The 26,919-nt window shown below is 37.3% G+C and overlaps 1 protein-coding gene across 1 annotated transcript in view; it reads right to left on the reverse strand.

Annotated features, from left to right (window-relative positions):
- Positions 1 to 26,919, reverse strand: part of COL19A1 (collagen type XIX alpha 1 chain) — a gene marked incomplete at both ends in the record, with an annotated part of 187,590 nt that overhangs the window by 80,666 nt on the left and 80,005 nt on the right. The window contains 3 exons of the mRNA XM_082048168.1: positions 9,738 to 9,773; positions 10,449 to 10,502; positions 20,174 to 20,227. Of these exons, the coding sequence (XP_081904294.1) occupies positions 9,738 to 9,773; positions 10,449 to 10,502; positions 20,174 to 20,227 (144 nt within the window). The remainder of the gene's footprint in view (positions 1 to 9,737; positions 9,774 to 10,448; positions 10,503 to 20,173; positions 20,228 to 26,919) is intronic.

The raw sequence follows: 26,919 nt of genomic DNA on the forward strand, positions 1-26,919 counted from the left end.
ATGAATATGAAAAGACATATGAAAAGAGAAAAGAGAAAACACAAAGCAGGGGCAGGCATAAGAGGGTTGTACAAAATCTTGAAAATTGAGTTAAGAGTGGGAACTTGTGAATTAATTTATAAGAGTTAAATCCTGAAGGGAAGTGTTGGCAAGGGAAAAGATGCTGGTTGTGAAGCTAGATAAAGAAAAAGCAAGCATGCTATGAACCACAAGCTCATGGATACTTAAACAAAAAGATAATCAAAACAGACTAAGGTTTAGCCAAGAAAACAGAGCAAAACCAGAGCAGATTTAAAAATGCTACAGTAGAATAAGTAAGCTTTTAAAAGATCTTGCATATAATTGAAAATATCTGTAGGAATTAATATTTTAATTCATAACAGCTCATATTTTTGGCAAGTAGCAAGAGATAAAAGCTAATGAGAATTATGAAACTTGAGAAGGTAGAAGGAAAATGTGTTTGGAAGTGATAGAAAAATCAACTAACAGTTCAGCCAGTTAAGCTGTTTTAAATTTCATAAGCTAACATTTTAAAGTGCATTAGCTGGCATGTAGCTATCAGAAGTTGCATATTGCAGAAGGACTAAAATCCTGGCATGTGACCTTGCAGGTACAAAAACATGCTAAAACGTCTGATACATCATGACAAGCATCTGCAGAGACACAGTGGAGACTTGGTTCAGAAATTTAATAGCTCAGAGTAACTGCCTAAGAACACACCCTGAACAAAAGCAAAACATTTATTGTAACCTCTTGGTGAATTAAAACAAAAAAACCCCAAAACACCACCAAGCACAAAAAGTCCCAGCTGAAGTGGAAAAGCAAAGTCACTTAAAGTTGTTATTTCTATTACTTCCTCTGGAAGCTTATGGCCAATGCCAAAAGCATATTTAACAAATATTAGACAAATAAATATATTTTTGGTATTCTGAAAGTTGCTTCAAAACATAGCTGATAGTTTTTGAAGCAGAAGTCTAGACAGGTGACTTATGCACTCGTACGTTGTTGCTGAAACAGATTCTGAGCATGGTAGCATTTATTTAGCATTATTCTCAAGACAAATTAGAAACGTAAATGCTAACAATGAGAAAGGTCTAATTAAGGTGCAAAATTTATTTAATTATAGACCTTTACAGACTGCTTTCTGTGTTCTATATAAAAACTACTCTCATTTTTTTTCCTCACTACGAATTCCAGCAAACACATGGCCTCAGTTTTTATGGAATAAATACTATTAGGCAGGGAGAAAGTAAATGTAGCTTAGTGAAACGTGTCAAGCAAAGATAGAGACAAAATATAAATTAGGTATGCAGAAAACACCTTGTGGTATTGTAAGAAAAGGTAATTTTTCAACCATTCGAATACGCGAGCTTTTATAATGATAAAACTTTGCTACTTTAAAAAGACTCAGTTATAATAGACATAATTAGGGAAGCAATTTGTAAACAATAAGTTTATAAACAGAAAGGTATGGCTCTACTGAAACAAAATCAACACTTAAATCTTTCTACAAGAGAATTGCTGGGCAATTCCCACTGCAGGGGCCTGACCTACTTCTTCAACACACAGTTCTCACCACGATGAAGAAAAGTAATCACAATGATGAATTGCATACACAATGATTATTCTGTAAAACCTGCAAGTAGAGCAGCACAGAATCACACAAATCAAGAGTGAAGTAAAAAGTGACCACAGATTTCCATTTCCTGATGTAATACAATGTGTGACCACAGTAAAAAGCTGCAGCCTGACTGACTTGAAGAGCATTCCCCAGCCACTCAAATGCTGCTCATGAGGTGGCTGGTACTGCTGTGGCTGCACTCATGCAAGAAATGCCTCAGCACCCCAGACAGGATATATCAAAATGCAGTTCAATCAGGTCTTAAATTCATCTACTTATCTGGAGGTGTTACCAGATGGCAAGTTCCACTTTGTAGCTCATGACTGTCACTGTGATCCTTCCATCCTATTTTGAGGGTATTTTACTCTTTGGTCTGTTTGCACCATACTGAGGGGAAATAAGCAGCTTCCTCTCATGTAAGAACAGGCTACTACCCCCAGGAAGCAAAGGAGCCAAAACATAAATACCTTCCCCACTTTCAAGGTGGCTACAGTGCTGGTTTCCCAGATATCTTTCGAGTTAGTTTACTTGCTGCAACTATCCCACTGCCCTACTTTAAAGCCCAAACGGAAGGTTAGGAAGAGAGAGATCTCAAAATACTCAAAATAATTGGAGAGATCTCAAATTATGATGGTTTCTGCCTCTTGTGCACAAGACTGCCCATCACCATGCACATGGAAACCCAAAGACCCTGCAGACATATCTTACTGTTATAAAATTTTGCCGGAATGGAAAAAATGGCACAGGAAAATCACAGATGGATGACTAGTTTCTTATCGTATTACCATTCATTGAGGGAAAATAGATTACTACTTATTTCAAATACCTATACCTTCAGCATTTCCAAATATGACCTGGTTTCATTCACATCTTTAAGTGAAGTAAGTTGAGATGGCAGCTGAAAGACTTGGATTCCACGTTTGGCCTGGTATGGCTACTGCAGTAATCATACAGTTTTACTTGGGAGTGCAAAGTGGAGTAGGCCACAATTTTGATTTCAAAACTGCTGCCAGCCCATTTACTTCAGTGGGAAAGGAGATAGTATTTATCAGAACCATTTCAGTCTGCCAGAAAACATGATTGGCTACATTTTCTTGATAATATATTACTGAAGCAAACGGAAAATATATTCCCCAATGATCTCATCATGCTTTGGGTTTGGTCATTTCTGTAGTACCATTTCTCTGGTAACTTAACTTGAAATCTGCTTCGCGTCAGATCAATAATTTCAAAGGAAAATTGGAAGAGCAATTTCACAGAACTTCTGTGAAGTTTTATGAGTCAAGTACTTTTAATAGATATGAGTTTATCTTCTAAGCAAAAAAAAAGAGTACAATTTAAAATGAGTAATTTGAAATTATGCTGATGCCTGTTGCATATGGGACTATTCTCAAACCATTATTCTAATGAAGAATTCATTCATGCCATTTAAGTAGACTGAATTTTTGAAAAACAAATTTTCTGTGAGGCTAAGACATCAATCTTCACTTGTGCCTTCAGTATCAGTATTGCTACATAAAAAACAGACTGAATTGCTAAAACATCTTATATTTCACTAAAAGGGTAATCTTAATAGGATCTGCTTCCATACTTAATAAACATTTTTTTAAAGAATATTTGCAAGTTATACTGTGAGAGCTAGAGACCACTGTATCTGATGCAAAACAATGGAATAGTTCAGTATTTTCATTAAATTAATATACCTCCATTAAAAAGCTCAAGGAGATAAAATTCAGATTTTTCTTAGAGGAATGCATAAGAAGAGATTTAGAATGAAAATATAATCTGCTGTCTATACTTTCTTTTGTTAACTAGAATTGCTCTCCTTTATATCTTTACATGAAAAGAGAGGACAGCATTAGTTGAGATGCTTACTAATGAGGGTGTGTGTCCCTTTCTTAAGTAATACAAGTCATTCACATGACTTATTTTTTCAGTGTGAGACAAGAAAGGAACTGTGGGCAGAGGTCAAGATAAGCAAAATGTGGAAGAATCATCTGAAACACTGCTGCCAATTACAACAGCAAGAACACAAGGATACATACACCCCCTCTTCAGAGTTCTGAACATATGCCAAATAATTACACTAAGACTGAAGTACCGAGTCAAATGAATTTGTGAAATTCCAAGGCAACACTGCTGAAAGTGAATATTAGCTTTACATGAATAACTGCCGAAGCTCTGAGGGGAAAAGTGTGTAATCTGTTGCTGATGTTTGTTTAGGGAAGGGAAAGCCAAAAGTGACGGCGGAGCTTGCCGGGGCCTGAATCTGTGGCTTCCTCCCGCAGCCGCCTCCACGCCGCACTTGTGCGCCAGCTTCCTTTGGCTCGATTTAACCAGACCTCGGAGCCAACATTCCAACTATCTGTTTAGTAAGCAAGTCTTGGGGACCTCTGTCTGTGACCGACTTAAGCCTCGACTTCTGCATAAACACTTGGTGCCATCTGGATGACTATTTTATAACTCCTGAAATGGATAGCTCCGCAGGAACGTACGGACGGACGCTCGTTTTCCTCAGGAACTAAAAGCAGTATATCGTGTGTCAAGAGGAATAGTTATCAGATATTTTACAAGAGATGGCTGCGCTACCTTCCCTCACCTGTCACTCTTCTGACACGGCACGCACAGGCTTAAGCTGGGGATACCAGAGTGAAGGAGCTGCAGAACCAGCTGTGCCCCTGCAGGAAACAGTCCCCAGCTTTTGCTGCTAAATTCCACATTTTGACAAAACCGCACAATGGAGCAGTATAATCCCTCCTGTTTATTCTCTGAAGGATCCCCAGCTACAGTACAATTTATCAGTAAACTTAGACTTTTAAAGACTAAACATATCCCTGCATAAAGTGGGCATAACTAGAGCAAAAAGTTTAAAAGATAGTCCCAGCATGCATCATAAGACCCTTGGAAAGTACTAAAGAAAAGAGACATCTAGTACTAACAGAGCAATTCAGCAAGAACATACCAGAGAAATCAAAGACAGCATAAAGAAAGAATGAGAATCAATCATGACTTTGGACTACTCCCATAAAATTACCATAACTGAGAAAAGAAAATAAATACATATATCTTGGCTTATGTAGTGTTAACTCTCCACGGAAACATAGAAAAACTTTACATCCTTAATAAAAGTGCCTAAATACATACATATATGACAAAGTTGGCAATCTAAGCCACTAAAATGTATTTGTATTAATAATGCATGAATCAAACAAATATACTTAGAATTACTGAAATTACTAATTTCATTAGGATTCTACATAAAGCCTATACTTCTTTCGCATATTTCTTTCTACAGCTTAGCATATTTTGTGCTGAAAAGCTGTTCCTTTGTTTCCCTTTAATTTATCATGCAAGAATGATGAAACTTTATTAACAAGACTTCCATACCTGCCTTAAAAAAAAAGTACAGAAACACACGGGTAGCGATTCTCATCCCATCTCTACTCACTGCAGAAACATATAGTCAGGCATAAACAATTTCTTTCTGAATTCTCTGATATTGCTGCAAGTAAGAAGTTTTGCTAAGTGTGCACACTTTAGGATTTTGGTAGAAATTTTCTGTTAACTGACATCAAACAGGAGTATGCAGAGCTCCATTTTTTTTCAGAGAAATGCACTTTCTCAGCTCTGAAATTTCAATTTCAGACTCATAAAAACATTTTTGAGTCTTAAAAAGCAGCAGTACTATTTCCCCTGTTTCTCAGTTTGCCAATATGCTCACCCACCTGATACACTGATACAGCTGTTGGGTATTTATGAATTCTGCCATACATACTGCCTCCAAGTATTCCCTATTCCTTACAGAGATTGTAATGGCTGTACCTGTCAGTTGAACACTGTTAAAAATACAGCTTTTTTTCTCCAAGTACCAATACTTTCATTCTCTTCTGCATTTTTTCATGTTGGAGGGCAGAGCATGCTTACCATGCTTCTGAGCAACACAGGATTTCCAACACATCAGGAATGCCTGAAGCCTTTTCGACACTGGGTATATGACACCTTTTAGGCTTTCACAGCAGAGACAATTGGAAAAACAAGAGTTTCTACTATTTACTGTTACATGCTTCTGTAGATTACCTATGGACAACTCTCTGTGGACCAAGGACTATCAACAGCTGTTTGGGAATGACTGCAGTGAAGCAGTCTCAGCCTTTTGTCACCTTTACGCTCCCTGTGCTGTAAGGACAGGATTATGGTGCAGGTCTGGGTACAGGGAGAATGCTCTGGCCCTGTTCAACACTGCTAATACTCTAGTTTGTACTGAAACCAGAGCATATGGTAGACATTCTCCAGCTTATTCCACTGGCATATGTATTCTATGGAAATACACAGGAATGGAAGAGCTGCATAGGGCAGCAGAGCTCTGTAATGCCATCGTTTCCCACCCGTCTCAATATGCAATTCCCCCGGGGCAGAAGGTCAATGACCCAGCCCCAATTGTCCAGTTTGAGTGAAAACAAGCCCCCTTCAATATTCAGCCCCTCACTGCCCAAATGTATTTTGGACATTGTTCCAACAGCCACTGCCATTACTTGCATTCCTCTCCCCTCTACGCCTCCCAGCATAATAATTCATTTTGCATTTTGATAAGAGGAAAATCATTTTAACATTAACAAAGGCTAAAAATGGCTATAAGTAAGCGGATAAATTTAAGACATTATGCATGAGTCCCAAATGAATGGGACATTTAAGAACTCGGCTTTAACAGGGCTCATAACTGAAACACTGATGTCACATTTTGGCTGTAACAGCATGAATGGTCCTGACATAGTAAGTTGTCATTCAGTGACACATGAACCTTGATATTATCTGACCTACTACTTATTCACAGCGAGATACTACATCTTTCTTTCATGGTTATATATCTTAAGAGTCATGGCCACACAGAAGTCACACAAATAGAACGACTCTGAAGACCGGGTTTTCCCTAAGCCACCACGATTCATGTCATTCATCTTCTTTTAGCTCTTGCCAACAGAAACTTGTGACTATTTACAGTGGCAGAGAGAAAAAGCTTTCCTGCTGGGCCATCTATTCCCACAGATTTGTAATCTGTCTTCAAACTGCTAAAGCACTTCACACTCACTCTTGTCTTTTCTCTCAGCAGCTACACAAAAAAAAAGTTTCAGTACCTCAGTTAGTAACATCTCTCTGAAGACTCATGTGTGCTTTCCTAAAATGTTTCCTTTTAAAAAGTGTGACAACAACCATCAGTGGTTGTGTGAATGCAGAGACATCTTGCTATGCCTGAATCAATTGAACTGAGACATCCGCACAGCATTTTATGATCAAAGAAATGTAATTCTTTGACAGTCCATTTTATGAATGTGAATCACTGAAGGGACAGAAGGAGTAAGTTCAGTCAATTTGAAAGCAGCTCTTTCATATCATACTACTAACCTCTGAGCATGACTCTCAAAAAAGTTACATGTCCATAGCCGCAACTGAAGACAGTGAAACTATAAGCATTCGAAGAGGCCTAACATATCCAAGTGATGCTATCAGTCATTTTTCCATCACTTACACAAAAAATGTTCCAAAGCACCATTCTGTGGTCCTATAGCACACAGAAAATAAGCACCCTCAAATCTTTTTCCTGTGTCTTCAGAAGTATCCTATTCCTGTTTCAGTGATCCCTTCAAGGCCTGTAAGAATCTATCTGAAGCAAGATCTACTCTAATCCATCTATTGCAGTAACAATCCTAGAATCAAGGTTGTTTAATAAAAATATTTCACTGTTAACTCTTTCAATACACATTTTGACAGTACATCCAAGAGTTGAATAATTGTCCCCATTTATCTCCAGCAGATACGAACTGTAGCAAGCAGACACTGATCTTGGAACACAGTACTATTTTATCCCCAGAAAATCAAGGTACTGGATATTCAGATTTCCTAATCCAAAACAATGTACCATAAAGCATGGCAACTTAATTTTGAAATCTTAGACTAGAATTTGTTTTTATGATACAGGTCTCTGGTTACATCCTTTAATGTTCATCAGATCTAATGGAGCTGCTTGTTGCTACAGTCTTGGAAATTAAGATAGTTGAAAAGACACTGTATACTCAATAAGACTATGAATGATGGTTCTTATGAGGTTTATTTAGGATTACATGGGTAATATGAATAGTGCAGAAGTAGTTCGTAATACTGAGTCTGGGGGAAGAGCTATTCAGTGCCGTGGAACTACAGCCTGGGAATTCGGGAACTTTTGTCTTTGTTTCCATTTTTGCCACACTCTTTTACACCATTCTCAATTGGTTTTACCTAAATGGACTGCCCTTAATGGGAGGCCTTCTCATTCCAGTTTGTGAGCAAAATTACTTTGATTGAGACAGAATTTATTACTTTGATGTATCAAAACTTGCCCTGGAGAGTTTTGGGGACGTTTCTATTTCAGGCTTTGTACATGCTTGGAGCACAGATCATTTCAAGGAAATTAAAAACAGCTTCTGCCATTTCTGCAGCACCACCTATCCAGAATACAACTAGTATGCAGGTCAATTCTCTTTTCTGGTGTACAGGTATGTACAAAACCCTCACAAAGAATTTGTTAGATCCATACTCAGGAAGTCTTTCCTTGATAGCTGAAAGACAGGTAATCATTGAAGAAGGAAGATACCTGTCTGCTTTTTTTTTCCTCTGAGAATTGTAGAAACCGTAAAAACCCCCTAAATTATTGAAATATTGTTTTTAGTAAGAATCCCATAAGTGATTTTCTATCATTATAATGTTACATTTCTTTTTCCTTTCCAGTCTGTGTTTGTTATGTATATCTGGTCATGAAGTAAGAGAAAAAGATTGTATAGACATCAAGACCATTACATGTAACTCTGTGAGTGTTTGAAAAAACAATTTTTTCATTCTGCATGAAAATAATTCTGCAACTTCTTTTTTCTGGATAGAGGATGCTTCATACTGAAGCATATTTTATTCTCCAATATTATTAGACACATCCAATCACCAGAATTTAAGAGGACTATAATTAAGCCAATACTAAAATCAGTTTATTTTTTATTTTGGGCAGCATCATTGTTGTGTAATGCAAGGAAACAGACTTATATGACGTGTTTCATAAAAGAGCTTTGTGGTACCAACAAATGGAGTGAGCACGGGTATGTACATGTGTGTGTGACCAATAGCGAATATCCAGCTGGACCGGCTAGCAAGAAGGTGAAATGACCTGGAAGCCCAGGGGATGGGGACAGAGAGTGAAGAGGAGAGAGGGAGAGAAGGAGAGAGAGACAGACAGAGGGGGTGTACATTTTATACATATATACTTCCCAGTACCAGACCATTGTCATGATCAGCCAGAGAGGGTCACAGGATGAGGCTGTTGGTGCAGTTTGTGTTTGTGCGAGTGCTGAGTGTGTCCATCTGTGTCGACCTGTGTGCCCAGACCTGTCCATATGTGTTGTATGTGTTGGTGTGTGTGCCTATTGGGAAGGCACGCTCAGCCCCGCGACCAGCTGGACCTGAGGGCAATGAGCCGTGGCAGCTTCATATCTATCTGGCTGCTGGGTGCATCCCCACATCCTTAACTTTCTGAAAATAGGATCCTGTGTGTCAAATTTGAAGATATGCATGCTATATATATATAATACTGTGTTGTACAGATAGCATTCAATTCATAACTAAGTATTTAATAAAATAACCTGCCAATAGAATATTTACAATATCTAACAAAGCATTGATTAGTTTTGCAAGCTTTTACTGAAAAATCTTTTCACTAAAAATAACAAGGGAATTCTTTCACTTGAATTCTTTCAAATTCTTTCACTTTCAACCAGCCTATGCTATCTATACACAGATTAAAAAAAACCTCACAACAAACAAACAAACAACCCCCCCCCAAAAAACCCACAACAAACCAACAATATTCTTGTTAGTATTTGGTGGGACAAAATATGTTTTAAATACATTTATTTTATTTATATTTATGAAATTCCCCTTTCCCTCCTTCACAATTCATACAGAAAATGTAGAGGCATTTTAAAGAGAGGGACTTTGCTCTTAAATTTAATAATGAAAGTATTTACATTTCAAATAAGCTAAAAACTGCAACATTTCTTAGTGATTTTCTTTCATCTGTTTTTGTTTTACATGTACTTACGCTCAAGGCAGTTGGTCCCGGAGGTCCTGCATCTCCCTAGTTAAAACATGAGAGTAAATAAATCAACAGTCTCTTTAGTTATACATTTTTAACCTCTAGGCATTTTAGAGGATATGCACCACTGCAGAAGTAAATTCAGTATAATCATCAAACATGCTCTGATTATGAAAATATATGAGTAATGCAACATCCTTTTTCAGTAATGGCATAGATGTACACAGTGCACCACAGGTTAAATGGAAAAAAAATGGCAGGTCTCTGCATAAATGAATCACAGCTTTAAAAAAGCAATCCTTCAAAACACATTTGCATATGTTAAATTACAAGCTGCAGCTTACATGCACAGGGTGGCCACTGAACTCAGTGTGACAGCTCGCACATGTAAAGACATCTGAGTGTGTAAATCATTCACAAAATTGGGTCTCTGAGGTACGAACTGTGCTGTGAGACCTTCAGGTTCGGTCCACGGGAGCAAATCAGGTCACTCAGCAATTTAGAACATCAAATTTAGGCTTCTGCTCTGAATTCTTTTCATAATTTCTTGTGATAAAGAGTACTTGTCTTCCATATTTACTGTTAGTCTGTATTCATATTATTCAAGCCTTAAGCTACACAAATGGTAGCAGTGGGTGTTTATCACATGTAGTTAAGGCAATATGTTCAATATTGAAGACACTCACATTACTTACAACTTTAAAAATAAAAAAGTACCTTTTCTCCTTTAGGACCAGCCACACCAGGACTACCAGGGTCACCTTTTAGTCCCTAGGCAAAGAAGCAAAACACATATTTGTTGTCATCTGTGGAAAGTGTTGGACAAAATCCTGTAGTGCTGTGAATTAGTTTATATTAACCAACTAAGCCTTAAAATATTACCACATTACTAGTACTCTTATTTCATAATGCTTTTTTTCATTATTTTGTGAACAGAGGAACACCTATTGAAGAATGCATGTGTCTTCAACACATAAATAAACATATAAGGTCAAACTATCTACTTGTTTGTGACCGATTATGGCAAGTAGCATGTAGAAATTACAGAATTGTAGAATGGTTTGGGTTGGAAGGGACCTTAAAGATCGAATAGTTCCCACCCCACTTTCATGGGCAGGGACACCTTCCACTAGACCAGGTTGCTCAAAGTCCCATTTAACATGGCCCTGAACGCTTCCAGGGATGGGGCACCCACAACTTTCCTTCATGGTCCCAGTAGGTCTGTATCTTGCATGGTCGACCAAGATAAAATAGAATACTAGAGAAAGTAATAGTGCATTCATGTAAACTCTGCCAAAATTGGGGAAGAGGCAGAGGTAAACAGAGAGCTGTGGATTCTATGTTTCAAGTAGCAATGCTGAGATGCAGCACAATAAATCTCAGAACTGTTATGTATCCTCCTGCACTCTGATCTTCACCAGTGTTTGAAAATCAGAGAAATGATCGAGCCCTTCGTATCGCCCTCCTTAGTTCCGCCTTCAGCTGGCAAAGCAGATAATACTGCCTAATCTTACATGTTACATATGCAGCAATTTCACAATCATAGAATCATAGAATGGTTTGGGTTGGAAGGGACCTTCAAAGGTCATCTAGTCCAACTGCCCTGCAATGAGCAGGGACATCTTCAACCAGATCAGGTTGCTCAGACCCCTGTGCAGCCTGGCCTTGAATGTTTCCAGGGATGGGGCATCTGCCAACTCTCTGGGTAACTTGTTCCAGTATTTCAGTATCCTCATCATAAAACATTTACTTCTCATATCTACTTTGAATTTACCCTCTGCAATATCTACAATACAGCTCTTTCAGTAACATGCCTCACCAGAAGCACCCCAAAAAAGCCTTTTAGCACCCAGCACATAATCTCTGATGTCTTCTCCTTGCTGCAAAACCCAAGGAAAAGTGAGATGTTTTGAAACATGCCCGGCAAATGTAAGCCATTCTGCAGTAAGGAATGAACTCAATTTTTATGCTGGACCAACATACCAGGAACTCCTTTTTGTTTAAGCCAACAGATTTGTCTTGTGCCACCCCTCTGATCGTTGCCTTAGAGGCATGTGGTAGGAAAGCATGCATGCTGTAAATCAAAGACAGCTCTACAGGCTCAAGGATTTTGCTTAGAATCTAAATGGTGGTGATATAGGCAATACAGAACCAAATCGTAATGAGATATTCCACACGTAGGTCACCATAGTTTTTATTGTAGAGGCTAAACAGGTCAAGGACAGAAAAGATTCATCTACGTCTGACTTGGGGTTTACTAAGTTAAGGTCTTCCCAGCCCCCTTTTTGCCCTTGCAAACTCTCTTCCTCGGTTTGTCATATTGGAAAGACAGAGACAACTGGCATGAAAATGATAAGCAACATCTGTGCCTTGGTGGGTACAGAAACATTAAATCAGTGAGTGTTCTAAATACTGCATATTTGTGCAACTTCACTTCCTGCTAAAATGACATTAATTCACCATCTGGAAGGAACATCATTTAGAACTATACGAGCATTTAAGTACCCACTTTGGATTAAATTTATGGTTGTTGTAAATACCCCTGATTCAGCTTTGATTTGTCTTTTATTAAGCTTGCCAAATATGTAATAGTTAAATCAGAATAGTTTTGCTGTTTGAACTTTAAAAATGTAATAGGCAGATGGATTCAAAAACCAAGCCAAAAACTGCTTTCTTTTAACAATCTGCATATTTATGACATAGTTTTAATATTATCTCCATTTACTACATTTTACTTTTCACCTCCTTCTGAAAGACTGCATAAAACACAACCACTCTATATTCTAAAAAGCCATTTTAGGGATTTTTCAGGTATGAAAACTGTATGGATCTGTTTCAAAATCAATATTAGCAAATCAGCAGTGGAAGAATAGGTTTGAATTTAAGAATTAGCTATTAGGCTCTATATTTACAGAAGAGAAAAGATAAAAAAATCTGAACCTCACAGAAGGTGACATGTATGTGTGTGTCTCTACTACATAGAAAATACAACTGCAGATGAAAGCTACTGGTGTGTTTAAAGCTTGTGGTAGTGTTCCTGCAGTGCACCTCGGTGAGGTACACAGTTTGACAGCTCGTGCACAGACGATGACCACGGAGGTCGACCTCACATAAAAAGGACCAGGGAAACTACATATTTGACAAGAAGCCCTGCAGTGTTTGAAGCAGAATATTTGAGAACCTGGGGAAGTTTTTATATAAAGTATTTATGTTAAAATAATTGAATTAGCTTTGCTTTGCAGTTTATAACCTGAAGAAAGAAAAGTAGAATCAGAAAAAAAAAAAGTCGCTTAAAAGGATATCCATTAGAAGTATTTCTTGTTCTTTTACACATTATATATCTTTTAAAAATATTATTGTCTTAATAAGTTTCAGATACAGTGGATGCTTGCAAAAACACATCTGGTACTGCATCATGACTATTCTTCTGGACAGCCACTCTTTTAAAGCTGCCAAAAGGTTTAGCTGCTGCTGTCTCTGAAACTACCTAAGTAGGTAACCTACTAAGAAGTAAGAATTCCTATGCTAAGTCCAATCTGCAGCCCCTTGTGGTGCTGTACAATACCATATCCCATCTCTGGCAGAGACCAGAACAGGATGCTTCAGTGAAATGGATGTGGTTATCTAGACAGATATAATTTGGATGATTTTAGATTATGGTTTGAATCAGAAAAGCTCATTTTCTGCCCTATTTTAGGAAAGCAAGGTCAGTTTTGAAAACAACAAATTAATCCCTATTGACTTACGGAGCCTGTTATCAGATTTCTATAAAATTCAGGAACTGAGTAAAAATTCCAGCAGCTCTCATAACAGAGAGTAAATGAATTATTGAATTCTATCCCAAGTTAATTCTAGCTTTTTTTGAAGAATATGACAATATACATCCCTGAGTTGTTCACAAACAGAACTAGAGCTTGGTCTTTTTGCAGGTCAGAATAAACTCACATTGAGGCTCCTCTATGAATGCTACAGTATAAAATAAGCAATAAGATACACATGCAGAAGGCCAGCTCAACACTAACAAGATAAAAACATGAAAAATGGCAAAAATGAGAAATGTTATATATATAACAAGACAAGCATTACTGTAACACAATTGCTGACCAACCGAGAAATTACTGGAACAAGTATATCACAAATACCAATAAAGGTGTAAAGTCAGCAAAACTGGGGCCAACAGGGGAAAGACTAAACTAGTGTGAAGGTATTTGCTTGAAAGGGGATGACAATAAATAATTTCCACCAGAAGAAATACCAAAGCTGAAGTTACGATATTTTTGACAAACCTTTAACCAATCAGTCTTTTATCTGATATTGATTTCTGGAGTATTAGCCAGCCTACAAAATCAACTGCATTAAGATAAACAAACCAAACCAACCTCACACAAAAACCTCCAAACAAGAAGCCAACCAAGCAACCAAACAAAAACAACAACAAAACCCACCAAAAAAAAAAACAACCAACCAACACCAAAACAACAAAATACCCACCAGTAACTGTGCTTTAAAACTCTGAAAAGGACCACAGTTTTACAAATTCTTCAAAGAATAGGATTTTATTAATGGTGTCCCAACACTACTGGCATAAAAGGTAACAGTTTTTCTATTTGAATTTTCCTTCTAAACCAGCTACAACCTCACACAATTCTTGCTGGGCTCCGGAGTTCCACAGTGAGGAAAAAATAACTTAGTGATGTGATAAATATATGTTCCTTACCAAGTCTGAGAATATTTTATTGATTCAAAAGTGGCAGGTATAACAAGAACCAGAAAACTAAACAGCTTTTCACCTTCTATGGTTTCAGTCCTTTGGATAAGATCAGAATAGTTGAAGATTTTGCAAGAAAAGAGAACTGAATCACATTTTTCACTAAACCAATTCTTTTGGGTCACCACGATGATCCTCAAACTGGTACTACTCCAATCACTAGCAAAAAGGACAGATCATGAAGAAAACAGAGGATCCATGGCTTGCTCCTGGGAAATCAGATCCCGTATACCTGTAGTGTCTGAGGAATCAACCTATGCAGGAATCCTGGTCCATAGCAGCATCATCTAACAGGCCCATCAAACAACAGCAACAATTTGAATCAAGTACATACCTTCTGTGAATACTCCCATACAGCCTACAAGAGTTATATTAAAATGGAAACCTGTGTTGGTGCTCACACAGGATGGGGAAAGCATCCTGTAATTTAAAGGAGTCTGCTTCTGTAAATCAGATTTTCTTGCAGACTTGTCTGTTGCATTTAACCTTGACACTGTGATGTTCAGCTGAGTTTAAAAGCCACACAAAGGAATTGCAAGGGTTTAATGAGCAGACATTTCTCAGGCTGAGACCAAGTAGCTGGCAACCCTGTGATAAAAGCTCTGCAGCCCAGACAGGGGGATTTGAATGACAGGCCAGGGAGGCTTGAGGAAGACTTTCAGCAGTAGACTGACAACGAGCTGCTCTGGGACCAGATTCTGAAGGCTCAAGAAAGGAAAGGTGAGGAGAGAAAGCTTACTTGGTAACTCTTACACAGCCGCCAGAGTTTCTAAGGATTACACCACCTGGCAGCAGACAACTGGACTGAAGGGTTTCCATGTGGACTGAAGACCAAGGGCACTGAGAGCCAGGGTTCTGTTTGACATCTCCTTGAAGATGAACTACTATGATGAAGAGACAGATATGAACCACACTGCAAACTTCACCAGTAGTGTTAGAAGACAGGGCCCACAGAGTTTTCTCAGCTGCCATCAGTTACTTACTTATCCACAGCTGAGAAATATCTGAGAAGTGCATTAACCTCTCACCCTGAGACAAAATGTTTATCATAAATTTGACATGAATTTGATCAGAGAAGTCTTAAAAAGAGTATCAAAATAACCGAATTGTTAGCTTTGCACAAAATTATCAATAAGAAAACTCTTTTTAGAGTTCAGAAATGTTAGGAAAATTGTTATGTTAAGTGTTCCCTCCAAGGAAAACATGCTTTTTGTGCCCTAATGCTCTAGTTGATGAATTCTGACTTAACATACTCTAGCAGGTTCACTGAGGTCTGAGAAAACTGTATCATAGACTGAAAATTTTCTCAGCGAGAGAGAGCAGCAGCCAGTCCTTCTACACCATCATAGAAAAGAGATGGAACAGGTAAAATGTACCAGCAGCTGACAAGAGCTGCTCTTCTCAATGAAAAAACAGCAGAGATCAGCTGAACCCCAAGCAGGAGACTCCAGCATCTCCTGCAGCAGCCAAATCTCACCCACTGGAAATGCAGGTATTTGTGCAACATACACTACTCAGCATGCATATGGCAAAGAGTGTTGCAGTAAGACTGGCACAATCTTTTGAGGAGAACAGGTTTTTCGCTCTAAAAGACATCTGTTTGGAAAAATATCATTCATTATTTGAAATTCCCTGGCCTGCATTAGAGTAATCTGGTTCAATTTCCCATCAGGTTAAAATCTCCCAGAACAACACTTATTATCTAAAGTATTAGAAATACAGTTAACCAAACAACACATTAATCAACAATATGCAACCAAATTATTATAGATCAAACCAACAATTTCTACATCAAGTAATAAAATTCAGAAATACTCCAATAAGTAAGACAACAGAACTACACTTTCTCCATAAAATCTAAATTAAAACAATATCTTCAGTCAGCTGTACAACACCAAACTGTATATGTTGGGATAACTTTTCCAATTTAGCAAAGTATTTTCGAAGCTCCAAGCAATATACTATTTTTCAGTTTATGTCTCATGTACTTTTAAATGTTGCTTTTTTTCACACTAATGTCATTCAAAAACTTCAAGTTGCTATACTACTAGAATTTTCTGCATCCTGAACAATGTGCACTATCTCCTTATGCTTTTGCTCATAACAGAATCCTCAAGCTCTAGATATAATTAAATATCATTACCAACTTCATACTTTCAAGAAATAGAATTCTTCCCTTCTTATCCAAATATTTCCTTACAAGAGAGTTCAACATTAGAGAGACAGGCCAGGAGGGTGTGAAGGTAAAGGACTGTTATTGTCATATGAATACACTGGATCGCTTTACAAAGTTTGTATTTCAGTTTGCCTTTTCCCACAAGCATAAAAATAGAAAGGTCTTGATATATTTTCCATCTTTCCATTGAAAACCTGATATTTTATATCACTCACTGAACTTTAGAAGTCCAGTCTTTGACATCAGGTATGTAAAGAATAACAATATTTTATGTAGGAAAACATTTAAAAAAATCACTTAAGGTACCACCTTTTCCCAGCAGGAGAAAAAAAATTGGTGAAGCAGTTGGTGTAATGCTGTGGAGATTATATACTAGATTTTAATTTCAGCTTTTTTTTTTTTTTTCTTTTCAATTAATAATAAAGATTCTGTTCTTCCTCTAGCTATGCATGACATATGCTGATAAATATGACAAAACTTTCTGTTTTCACTTTTGCTGAAGGATTTATGTCAACAAAACATTAATTGGTAGTACCCCATGGTATTCACTTCCTGACTGTACCACTGATCAAGAAAATGACATGACTCCAACAGGAGTCAGAAAGTTTCAATGATAAATATTTTCTCTCCATTTCTATTCAAATGACAAATGTATGAATATCATGTAGATCTTACTCCACAGTTCCATGGGCATTTGCATTGCAAATTTGTCCTTATTCCATATGGGATATCAATGTGATGGAGAGAGAAGAAACTGTATTTATAGGATTTCTTTCACACAGTGTGTCCACAAACCTCTACGTGTTACAGTGACATAAATGACAGCATTATTAATGTCAAGTGGCTGTAAAAGTCTCGAGGGGTAAAACTTAGAGATACTACTCAAGCAAACTGGCTGTTGATATTACACAAATAGCTGCTTGCAGATGTAGCGTGAATACATATCATGGGAGGACAACATTAGTAATATATTAAGTTATTATAACTACTCCTTAAGAAGTTAAATACAAAGGCAACTACATTACTGGTTTTTAAAGTAAGTATTCCTGTTGTCGGATGGATTTTGAATAATGTCCCAGACTGGGACACAGCATTGTAGATCTTGGCTCGGATTCCTAGAGTGATAAACTGGGAGATGCGCAGAGCAGTTAAATATATTCGCAGCTCTTGCATCCAAACCTGATTCTCAATGAAATTGACTGACCCAGTTAGCACAAGCAGTGAGGGATGAGGGAATTAAGCTTTTTAGGTATCTTTTCACTTCATCTTGTCTCCAAATCAGGACTGGCTTCCCCTCTGTCATGTTGCTCCATTCTAGCAAGAACATTTGTACTGCTAAGAAAACACAAGGAGAAACAGCTAGCAAACCAAAATTAATTTCCATGAAACTTACTTTCCAGATCTTGATTAAAATAAATTCAAATGTGTTTCTACCATTTGTGCAAGATAAAATGTGCAGTCATCATTTTCAAGTTCTTCACTTGCAAGCACAGAAAGCCTCACTCCCCCAGGCAGAGAGACAACAGCTGTCAGCAGCCCATAGTGCCGGCTTTAAGTGTTTTCAGGCTTTCTTTATACAGCACTGCAGATTACAACCATGTAAGCAGATCAACTTGATTATTTCAGAAATATCAGATGTTACATTTCTGTATGTGGAATGAGTTTGACAGACACTGATAGCAACCAAGAGTCAATGATACACAGTCCTTTAAATTTAAACTTAATGACTGGCATCTCCATGCATCGTGATAACTGAGTCCAAAGCAATTTATGTAAGTGTTGTTAAAAAGGATTTATGTGTGGATTCAAACAATGTAATGTTATATTGCCTTATGCAATTTTACTTTCAAAATGTTTTAATAACAGTCCCCATGATGATAATCTACCATTTCTTGACAAATTACAACAGTTCAGTAAATATTTCAAAATATAAAGGTTTGATATTTTACACTTTCATAGTGCCACTATGTCAAATATGTCCTAGAGTTCACGAGATACTTGGTATACCTTACTCTTCCTAAAAGGTTTATGGAACAAGATCACATGTAGTAAAGGAGATCGTGTAAGACCAACACAGAAATGTCCCCAGAGCTATGGAAAGAAACACTGATGTGTTTTTTCCATGCTGTCAGCATGTATGTATGCATGGCAGAAGTATATGGTTCACCTTTACAGACAGGCAGGCTACAAGAGAATACCTCTTTAATACCTAAACGTAGTTTCAGCTCAGTACACAGTATATGTTTTCATATGGAGGACATCCACTATTAGAAAAAAAAAAAAAAAAAGAAAAAAAAGCCTGATTTATCTAGCATAAGAACCTAAAAGAGCAAAAAGATTTTTATGGTTACGGTGTGCATAGAAAGCCAGACGACATTAAAATGTGTCATAATTATGCACTCAGTTTTACTGCATTTTCAGTAGACCCAGCTAGGCTGTCATAGAGTTTTTGTGTGAAATACTGACGGCTTTAACTCTTTTGGAAAAGTTACTTAAAAAAGCTTTGCTGAATGGTTTTTCCAAATCCTGTATCAGGATTTCAGTCCTAATGCCAGTCATTGAGCACAGAATTTGGACAGTCAGGTTCATATCCCTTTGTAAGATCCTCTCTGCCTTCAACTGTGATGGTTTGCAACTGGAGAGCCAACCATATCTTCCATTAAAACCTAAACCAAGGCTGACCCCCAGCTAGATCAAGAGAAAACAGGAGGGGAGGAGTGGGATAAAGAAAACTGTTGGCTTGATTTTTTTTTTTTTTTAAATCTTGCTGGTTGGCCATTTTAGTATTGCATTGAAAAAAAAAAAATCTGATTTTCTGCTCTCTTATTTTGTTTTAATATATATTAAAAAAAACTAAATTTAAAAATAAATTAGGCAAAAGTAAGGTTTGTTACTGGGCATGTCTATAGTGTTAGCTCAGGTTCAAGCTTGAATGTGAACTCAGTGACCAAGATTATCCAGTATTTTTAGACACAGATTCATGCTCTACCTCAAATATGGCAGAGAAAATACGGAAGAGAGTAGGCAGTGAAATCTGGCATAGAAAAAAAGTGAAATTTTAACTCAAATCCTCTGTCACATGAGGCCTGTGGCACATCTATGGCTCTCACCCAGGAATGGCTACCAGTCTGTATTTTCTTTTTCAGAAATCAAGGCCCCAGGCCTAGCTTTACCCTGCCTCCAGGAATGATTCTCATCTATATTGTGTTGCTTTAACCCTCATGTTTGTTTCAGTTTATCTCATAAGCCCTCAGCAGAAATATCATGAAACCCATCACACCCTTACCCACAGCTCTTCTGTCCTACCCGAAGCCCTAAGAACTTGGATCTCACCTGAGTGCATCTCTTTTTCTTGCCCCATCATCCTGTGGATGTCAACTTTCAAGGCATACACATTTCCTACATTCACAACTCTCCTCACATGAATGCTGAATTTCATTGCCTAACCACCCCCCAAAACAGTTTGTAACTTGACTGTTTCATTATCATTCAGTTTACCTCTTTTCCATGAGCGCCTTCTGGTCCTGGTTCTCCTTTATCTCCTTTTTCACCCTAAAAGGATGAATATTTGTTTTATTATATACACAAGACAAATACTAACCCATGACACTTTTTAATAGGAAAAATATTTTAAGATTCTGTTCTGTTCTACATGAAGTGCTACATATACATTGCTGGCTGCACAAGCCAAATTATTTCTTATATTCCAACAGAAAGCCTTTCCAAAATGCCTCTGAAAAATGTCTAGCACTCTGAGAGCTACAGCTCTCTGTTCACAGATTGAACGCGGTTCACATTGCCACTGAACATACAAAAACACTCACCACAGAAAAATACTCTTGGTTCTCACGGTGCTCTGAGAACATGGTGGTGAAACAGAAATTTACACTGGGGAACAGTTTACCTTTTGAAAATCTTAACACTGACGTAAAATTAATTGCTTTCATTCTGAGACTGTTTTTAATAAGCTATCTTGTTTTAAATGTCTGATAACAGAACAGTTCTCCATATTATCATTCGTCTTTGACTCACACTGGTATATGGTTCACTGACTGCATTTGAAAAATGGAAACAATTTTTGTTCTCAAAATTTTCACACAAGTATAAATATGAACAACATTATGAATCAGAAGAAAAAAATGGTGGAAAGAATCCTTCAGAATCGACTATACAGGATAGTTCCTGTGTTTGTTCATAAAACATTGACCACAAAACACAATATTCTTTGTAGGATCCATGAAAGGATTCGGTTCTGTATTATCTCCAGCTAGCATGTTATTCTAGTTAACACATATCTCAAAGTGAACAAAATACACCTGCTGAAGAAGCATAATTTAAGAGACAATGTCTTCCAGAACCAACAAGTCTAAGCATCTTTATAATTGCGTTACTGTCACTAGAGTGAATTTTATCAAATCATAAATGTAATGTAATTCTGATAAAAGGATGAGGACTGATTTTACCAGAGTCCAAGCTCTTCATATCAAGTAGAGGAAGGGAACAACCCTGCACTGAATTTCAGTTATCTCCAGGGAACTTCATTTGTCTGAGCAGAACCTATTCATTATGTCAGCATCATCCTCATAATTCTGTTAGGTAAATGGGCTTGAACTTGGATCATTCGGCCAACTCCAGTTGTGACACAGACCTGATTCAGAGCTAGTCCTCCAGTGGCAATGATAACGGGCATTTCATCTAATAATTGGTTTTGCAAAATGAGTTCGTATGAGCTTTCTCAAACAACTAAAGCCTCCTAACAAATTAATAACAGCAAACTGTAAATTTAATAATCCCGTGCACAAAATGGCTTCACTAGTTCATTGTTTCCATTTTAATACATCTTGTTGATAACAAATCTAATGCTGCGCATTAGCCTGTTAAGGTTTTTCATCACGTTACCTTTCTTGCTTGTAAAACCAAACCAAAACCCCAACGACAAAAAAATTAAAAAACTCCAACTTAAACCAGATCACCCCATGCATTTTTTGCAAAAGTTTAAATGACAGTTAACAGTTATAGGAATTTGACACTGGTTATTTTAGTATGTTTAATATACAATGGTGTCTTTGGACTAGATTGAGATAGGAATTTTTGCTGTCAGTTTAAAAAAAACCAACAGTTGAAGTCCAAAACATACTAGTCTTCTTTGAATAGCTTACTTAAAACTTTTAGAAGAAACTGCAAAAATGACATTTTACTTTTCATCACTGTGACACAGTGGATAGTTAATACTGCTTTCAGGATCTTTCAATATCAGTTACACTGCTACAGCCTTCCAACAGCTACAAAGGTACACTCAGTTATTTGATATAATATCTCCTTAACCAAACATGTTTCTAGGAGATTTAAAAAACATTCCAGTTTATAGAGCTGTTTTTATGGAGCTGGTTTTTTTTTTTTTTTCCTTGTATGATTTATCTGCTTTCACACTTTAAGAAAAATGGTATAAACATGTACAGAAGTAGTAACATCTTCTAAATTCCTCGATGTATAAGTGGAAACTTAAGGTAACACTATCTTGCCATAATTTGTTATCCAACACCTACATTTACATAAAACCTAAACACAGAGCCTAAACCAAAAGACGACCCTCCTCTCACTCTCCCTTATCCTTTGCCTTGCTGCCAGAGGAGCAGCATGGCTTGGAGACCGTGCCTTGTTCTTCTCCAGCAGGCAGATCACAACTTTAAAATGCAGGTGAGCAGTTCTAGACACATACAAGTGTGGCTGGTGAATGCAGGGAAGAAACAACAACTCCCTTCCTTATGATTTATGAGATATTCGGATTTAAGACGTTTGTCTATTTCTGAGAGAAAATGATGAAAGGCCCTCCCTGTTAACGAGTCCCGGCCCTCTGCAGAATCCCAAGAGCTGTGGGTTTCTGCCAGGTTTACGATTTTACTATGAACGTATTCTGATTTTTTAATGGAGTAAATTATTTGTCCTCACCAAGCCTGTTGCATGGAATGTCCATGTCCTCTGTGAAGCCAGAATTCAAATCAAACAGAGGTCCAATTTTTACAATTTATTCTTACGAGAACTGAGCCAAGTCACGCTCATTTCTGCTTTTATGGAGCACACTATACTGCATAATTAAGAGCTTCAAATCCAGCCAATTTGCAGAACTGCAGAAGCCACTCTGCAGTGTAGAGGAGGCTGTTAATAATCAACATTGTGGCTTACCTCATATATTAACAAAAAAGAGAGAAAAATGTGTTAATGTCATTTTATAACTAATGTTCTTGCCTGCTTATACTATATTCAGATGAGACAATTTAAGACTATTTATTGCACAAACAGGATGGCAAAACTCTGGAAGTACCATGCCTTGTAGATTAGTTAACTTAAACTAAACCAACATAAGACTGAATTATTTGTATTTCTTTGGGTGCATTCTGCTTTCAATTACTCCAATGGAACAAGCTGATGGGGTTGCTCCAGTATAAGCGCTGGGAGGGATTCAGTCTGCTGTGCGTAATAGCGGACACACTGAATTCAGTGGTAACATTCTTTAATTAGAGCCAGGGGGTCACGCACAGCCTCTGCACGATGAGAACACCAGCCTTCAACTCACTTGTCCACTTTAAGGCAGCCTCATTTTCCTCGCGTACTATTTCCTCCTTATTATACACGCAAAGTAATGTATTTGGAAATAAAATACATTCATATGTAAAAATTTACCTCAAAAGGTAAAGGTTTGTTTGTTTGTTTTTTGGGGGGTGGGTGGTTTGCACTGTTGCCTTATTAATGATATTAATCAGGAATCTCTGATATCCTTCATTCTGACCATTTTAAAGCGCCATTGTTAACAATAGCTGAAATACTCTCCAAAGTAAGCAAGCTATACAGTATCAATAACTCAGTGTGGATACCTTATAACTTTTAACCTCTGAAACTCTATGATTTTACCCTACACATCTTTAAGATAGTTATGGCTTTTAAAATTGTTTTTAATACTCTTGTGTTCTACTAAAGCTCTGTCTCAGTAGAATGCTCTGTTTGAATTTTTTTTTCTTCCATTTCTCTATAGCTTCTTTTAAATTGAACGGAGTTCATAGTAATGCCTATTGATTTTTCCTTAATAAGTAATGAATTTAAAAAATCAGCATCTTCAGTTAAAAAAAACCCCAAACAACCTATGGTTCTTTCTGGTTTTGCTGATAGATGTCTGGAGAGCTAGGATTACAAAGGGCTCCATCCCAATAACATTCTCATTGACTGACCTGTAACCCTTCTGCAGAATATGGAGCAGTATACATCAGGAAAGCAGCAATAGTCATGGTGAAGCACCTCAGGATGGCTGAGACACTACACCATTTTAAAGGGATGGAAATCAAGGCAGATTAATGATTTTATCTCACTTCAGACTGGGAGGAACTATGCAAGGAAATGAAAGAAGGTTATTTCCTAACAGACTGTAATCCTGTATCCTAAGCAGTGTCAGAAAGAGGAGTCATAAAACATTGCAGAAATACACTTCTGTTTCTGGTAAATTAAAATCAATAGTGATGACCTGTAAGGATGTTACTGTGTCTTCCCAAACCCACCTGTCTAGGATACTCAGACACAGCAAGAAAGCAGGTGACCACAAAGCTTCATAAGCACCACCAATTCAGAGAACTCAGCAGATACAATTATCAAGAAACTATGACAAAAACACTTCTGATTCCAAACTGCATCATCACCGTCTTGTGAAAGACCCCCAAACAACAGGTGCCAGTGCCTGACCAAGCCAGATAACATGTCACGAGAAAGATCTTTCCTTCCTGATTCACTTTCATAGACAGCAATGCTGAAGATGTTCACACAGGCTAACTACTGCTTAGTGTCACACATCACGTTTCTGAGCAAGCTGTAAGCATTTCTAAGCCAGAGAGGCTATATAAATGCAAACTACTATCTCAGCTGAGTCCAAAATCTTAGGCACAGGACAATCTGAAGCCAGGCCAGCCTGTGGCTCCAAAACTGCACTGATGAATTGCCTCTTCCTCTCAGCAGGAAGAAGGTAGCCATGCATAGTTTTTTATTATTTAAATCAATCAGAACAGCAATTAAAAATATCATGTCCAATAAATGTTACAGTGTGGTGCTCTCCAAATGGAGAAATCAAAAGCACAATTAAAGAGTAGAGAATAATCCCTGTGGAACTACTGCAGAAGAGGATCCTGGGATTATCATGGATCACAGAGCGAGCCGTAGTCTATAACACAAAGCTATTTTTAAAAGGCCAGACTCCATTCTGGGATGAGCCAAATGCAAATTGAACAAATGATTCTGGTTTACCAGCCACTGATGAGAACAGTGAAAAACAGCATCTAGTTGAGGGCATCGTATTTTTAATGGAACTTTGTCAGCTTCTAGGTATCTGCTCTCTTCTCCAAACCAGAATGATAGAAAGTTTGGAAAAAAAAAATAGTAGGAAAGAGTAAACACAGGGCATGCTGGTGAATCTCAACTATGGGAAAGAATGCTGTAAACAGGACAATCACTTTTCCATAGTAATAACGCAAATAATGGGTTTAATTTGTAGCAAAAAGGATTTAGGTTTGGAGGAGAGCAAATTGGGGTTAAAAAAGCAGAGAAGTACCGTAACCATCTATCTAAGAAGAGAGCGAAATTGCCTCAGCTGTAGATTTTGCTTGAGAATGCTCTAGACAGACTTCATGATGCTTTGTTGTACGTGTCTCTTCACAGGGGTGAAGCAGATATAACCCTGTACACTCTTCCAGGCTAACAATTCCTCTAGACTGCTCCTTGGTTTTGCTATGATCTCTCTCTCTCTTGGAAAATGGGAGCTGTGTAATGATTACAGTGTTTGCAGGAGGCACATGTCTTAAGGAGTCAAAAAATCTCCCATTTTAATAAATAGATTCTCCTTTTTTCACGAAGGTGTTGAAAGACAAACATTGATTCAAATGCCAGTAATATAAAGGATAACAAAACGATTGTTTGCACTGTCACCATGCCATCAGCACCAGGCGTGGTGACTGAACAGTATAGATAAAGAATTATTCAGAGATAAAGAACAGCACAATAAAAATCAAACCAAATAACACAGAGGAAACAGAAGCAGACAGATGAACATATTCTGAAGAGTTAGCAACCTCTTTAGAATGAAGGACTGTATCCACATTCAATCAAGTCATGTGCTTTAGGTATACTTTTACATTCTTCACTGAACACTAAACTCTCACATTACAACATCCACAAACACAGACTTCTAAAATAGTCTATCAACTCCATGGAACACACTGGCAGTCCAGAAAGCATCATCTGTTATTGCCTTATTGAAATAATTTCTTACATAGCCTACAGAACAATCATATACTTGAGAATTAAGACTTCAGAAAACTCAAATTCTATTCTTTCACATCTAGAAAATACCACAGCAAGGCTACCTGCAATGCCTTACTGAAAACACAAGTGAACAATTGTTTGGACTCCTTATAGACCTCTGAATCGCACCTTGGTCCTTATCTACAATGTAACCTTATCTCATGGAAATCTAAAAGACTACCCAACATTCACTGATACCATCCAGAGCTAGTAGTTAAGATCATTAATGAAATACTAAAAGGAATTAAATAATACTTCAATAAGTGGAAAAAATAATCTATGTAGAATAGTATATAACATACATTTTCATTTAAGAGACTTGTTAGGGTAAAAGAAACATAAAGACACAACTTCATTCTTTTGGGTGATAGACGTTAGCCAGCACAAGAAGAAAAAATACCGAAATTTTTGATAGCTCTTGCTTGCTACAATTTATACAAGACTAACCACAATCTACCATTTAGCTTTGTTATTCAATAATAAATGCCCCAAATAAATGTAATCAGGCTTAAGATGCTCACACTGGCACTGCTTTTTGCCTCATGAAATTTAGATATTGTAGTTTGCAAACTTTGCTCTGTATGTGATCCTGACAGGGCCCATCCTGCCATCATCATTTCATACTTTTTTTTTTCCCACTTCAAAACTGTCACTGTCAAGGATTAAAAACCAAACAAAATCAACTTCCAAAACACTTTTTGGTAATTACTTTTTGGTAATTATTTGATCCCATATTCCTAGACTGAAACTGAAAGAAAAATTCTTAATGCAAGATCAAGTTTTATTCATAAAAATAAGAAAAAGAACACAACCTAAAGCATGAGATATCTGAAAACAGAGTATTGTTCTCCTAGATAATATGTGTTCTTAACATCCACTCAAATACATTAATATGCATACAATCAGTC

Source organism: Streptopelia decaocto (assembly GCF_964273445.1).
Source record: "Streptopelia decaocto genome assembly, chromosome: 3".
NCBI classification, from domain to species: Eukaryota; Metazoa; Chordata; class Aves; order Columbiformes; family Columbidae; genus Streptopelia; species Streptopelia decaocto.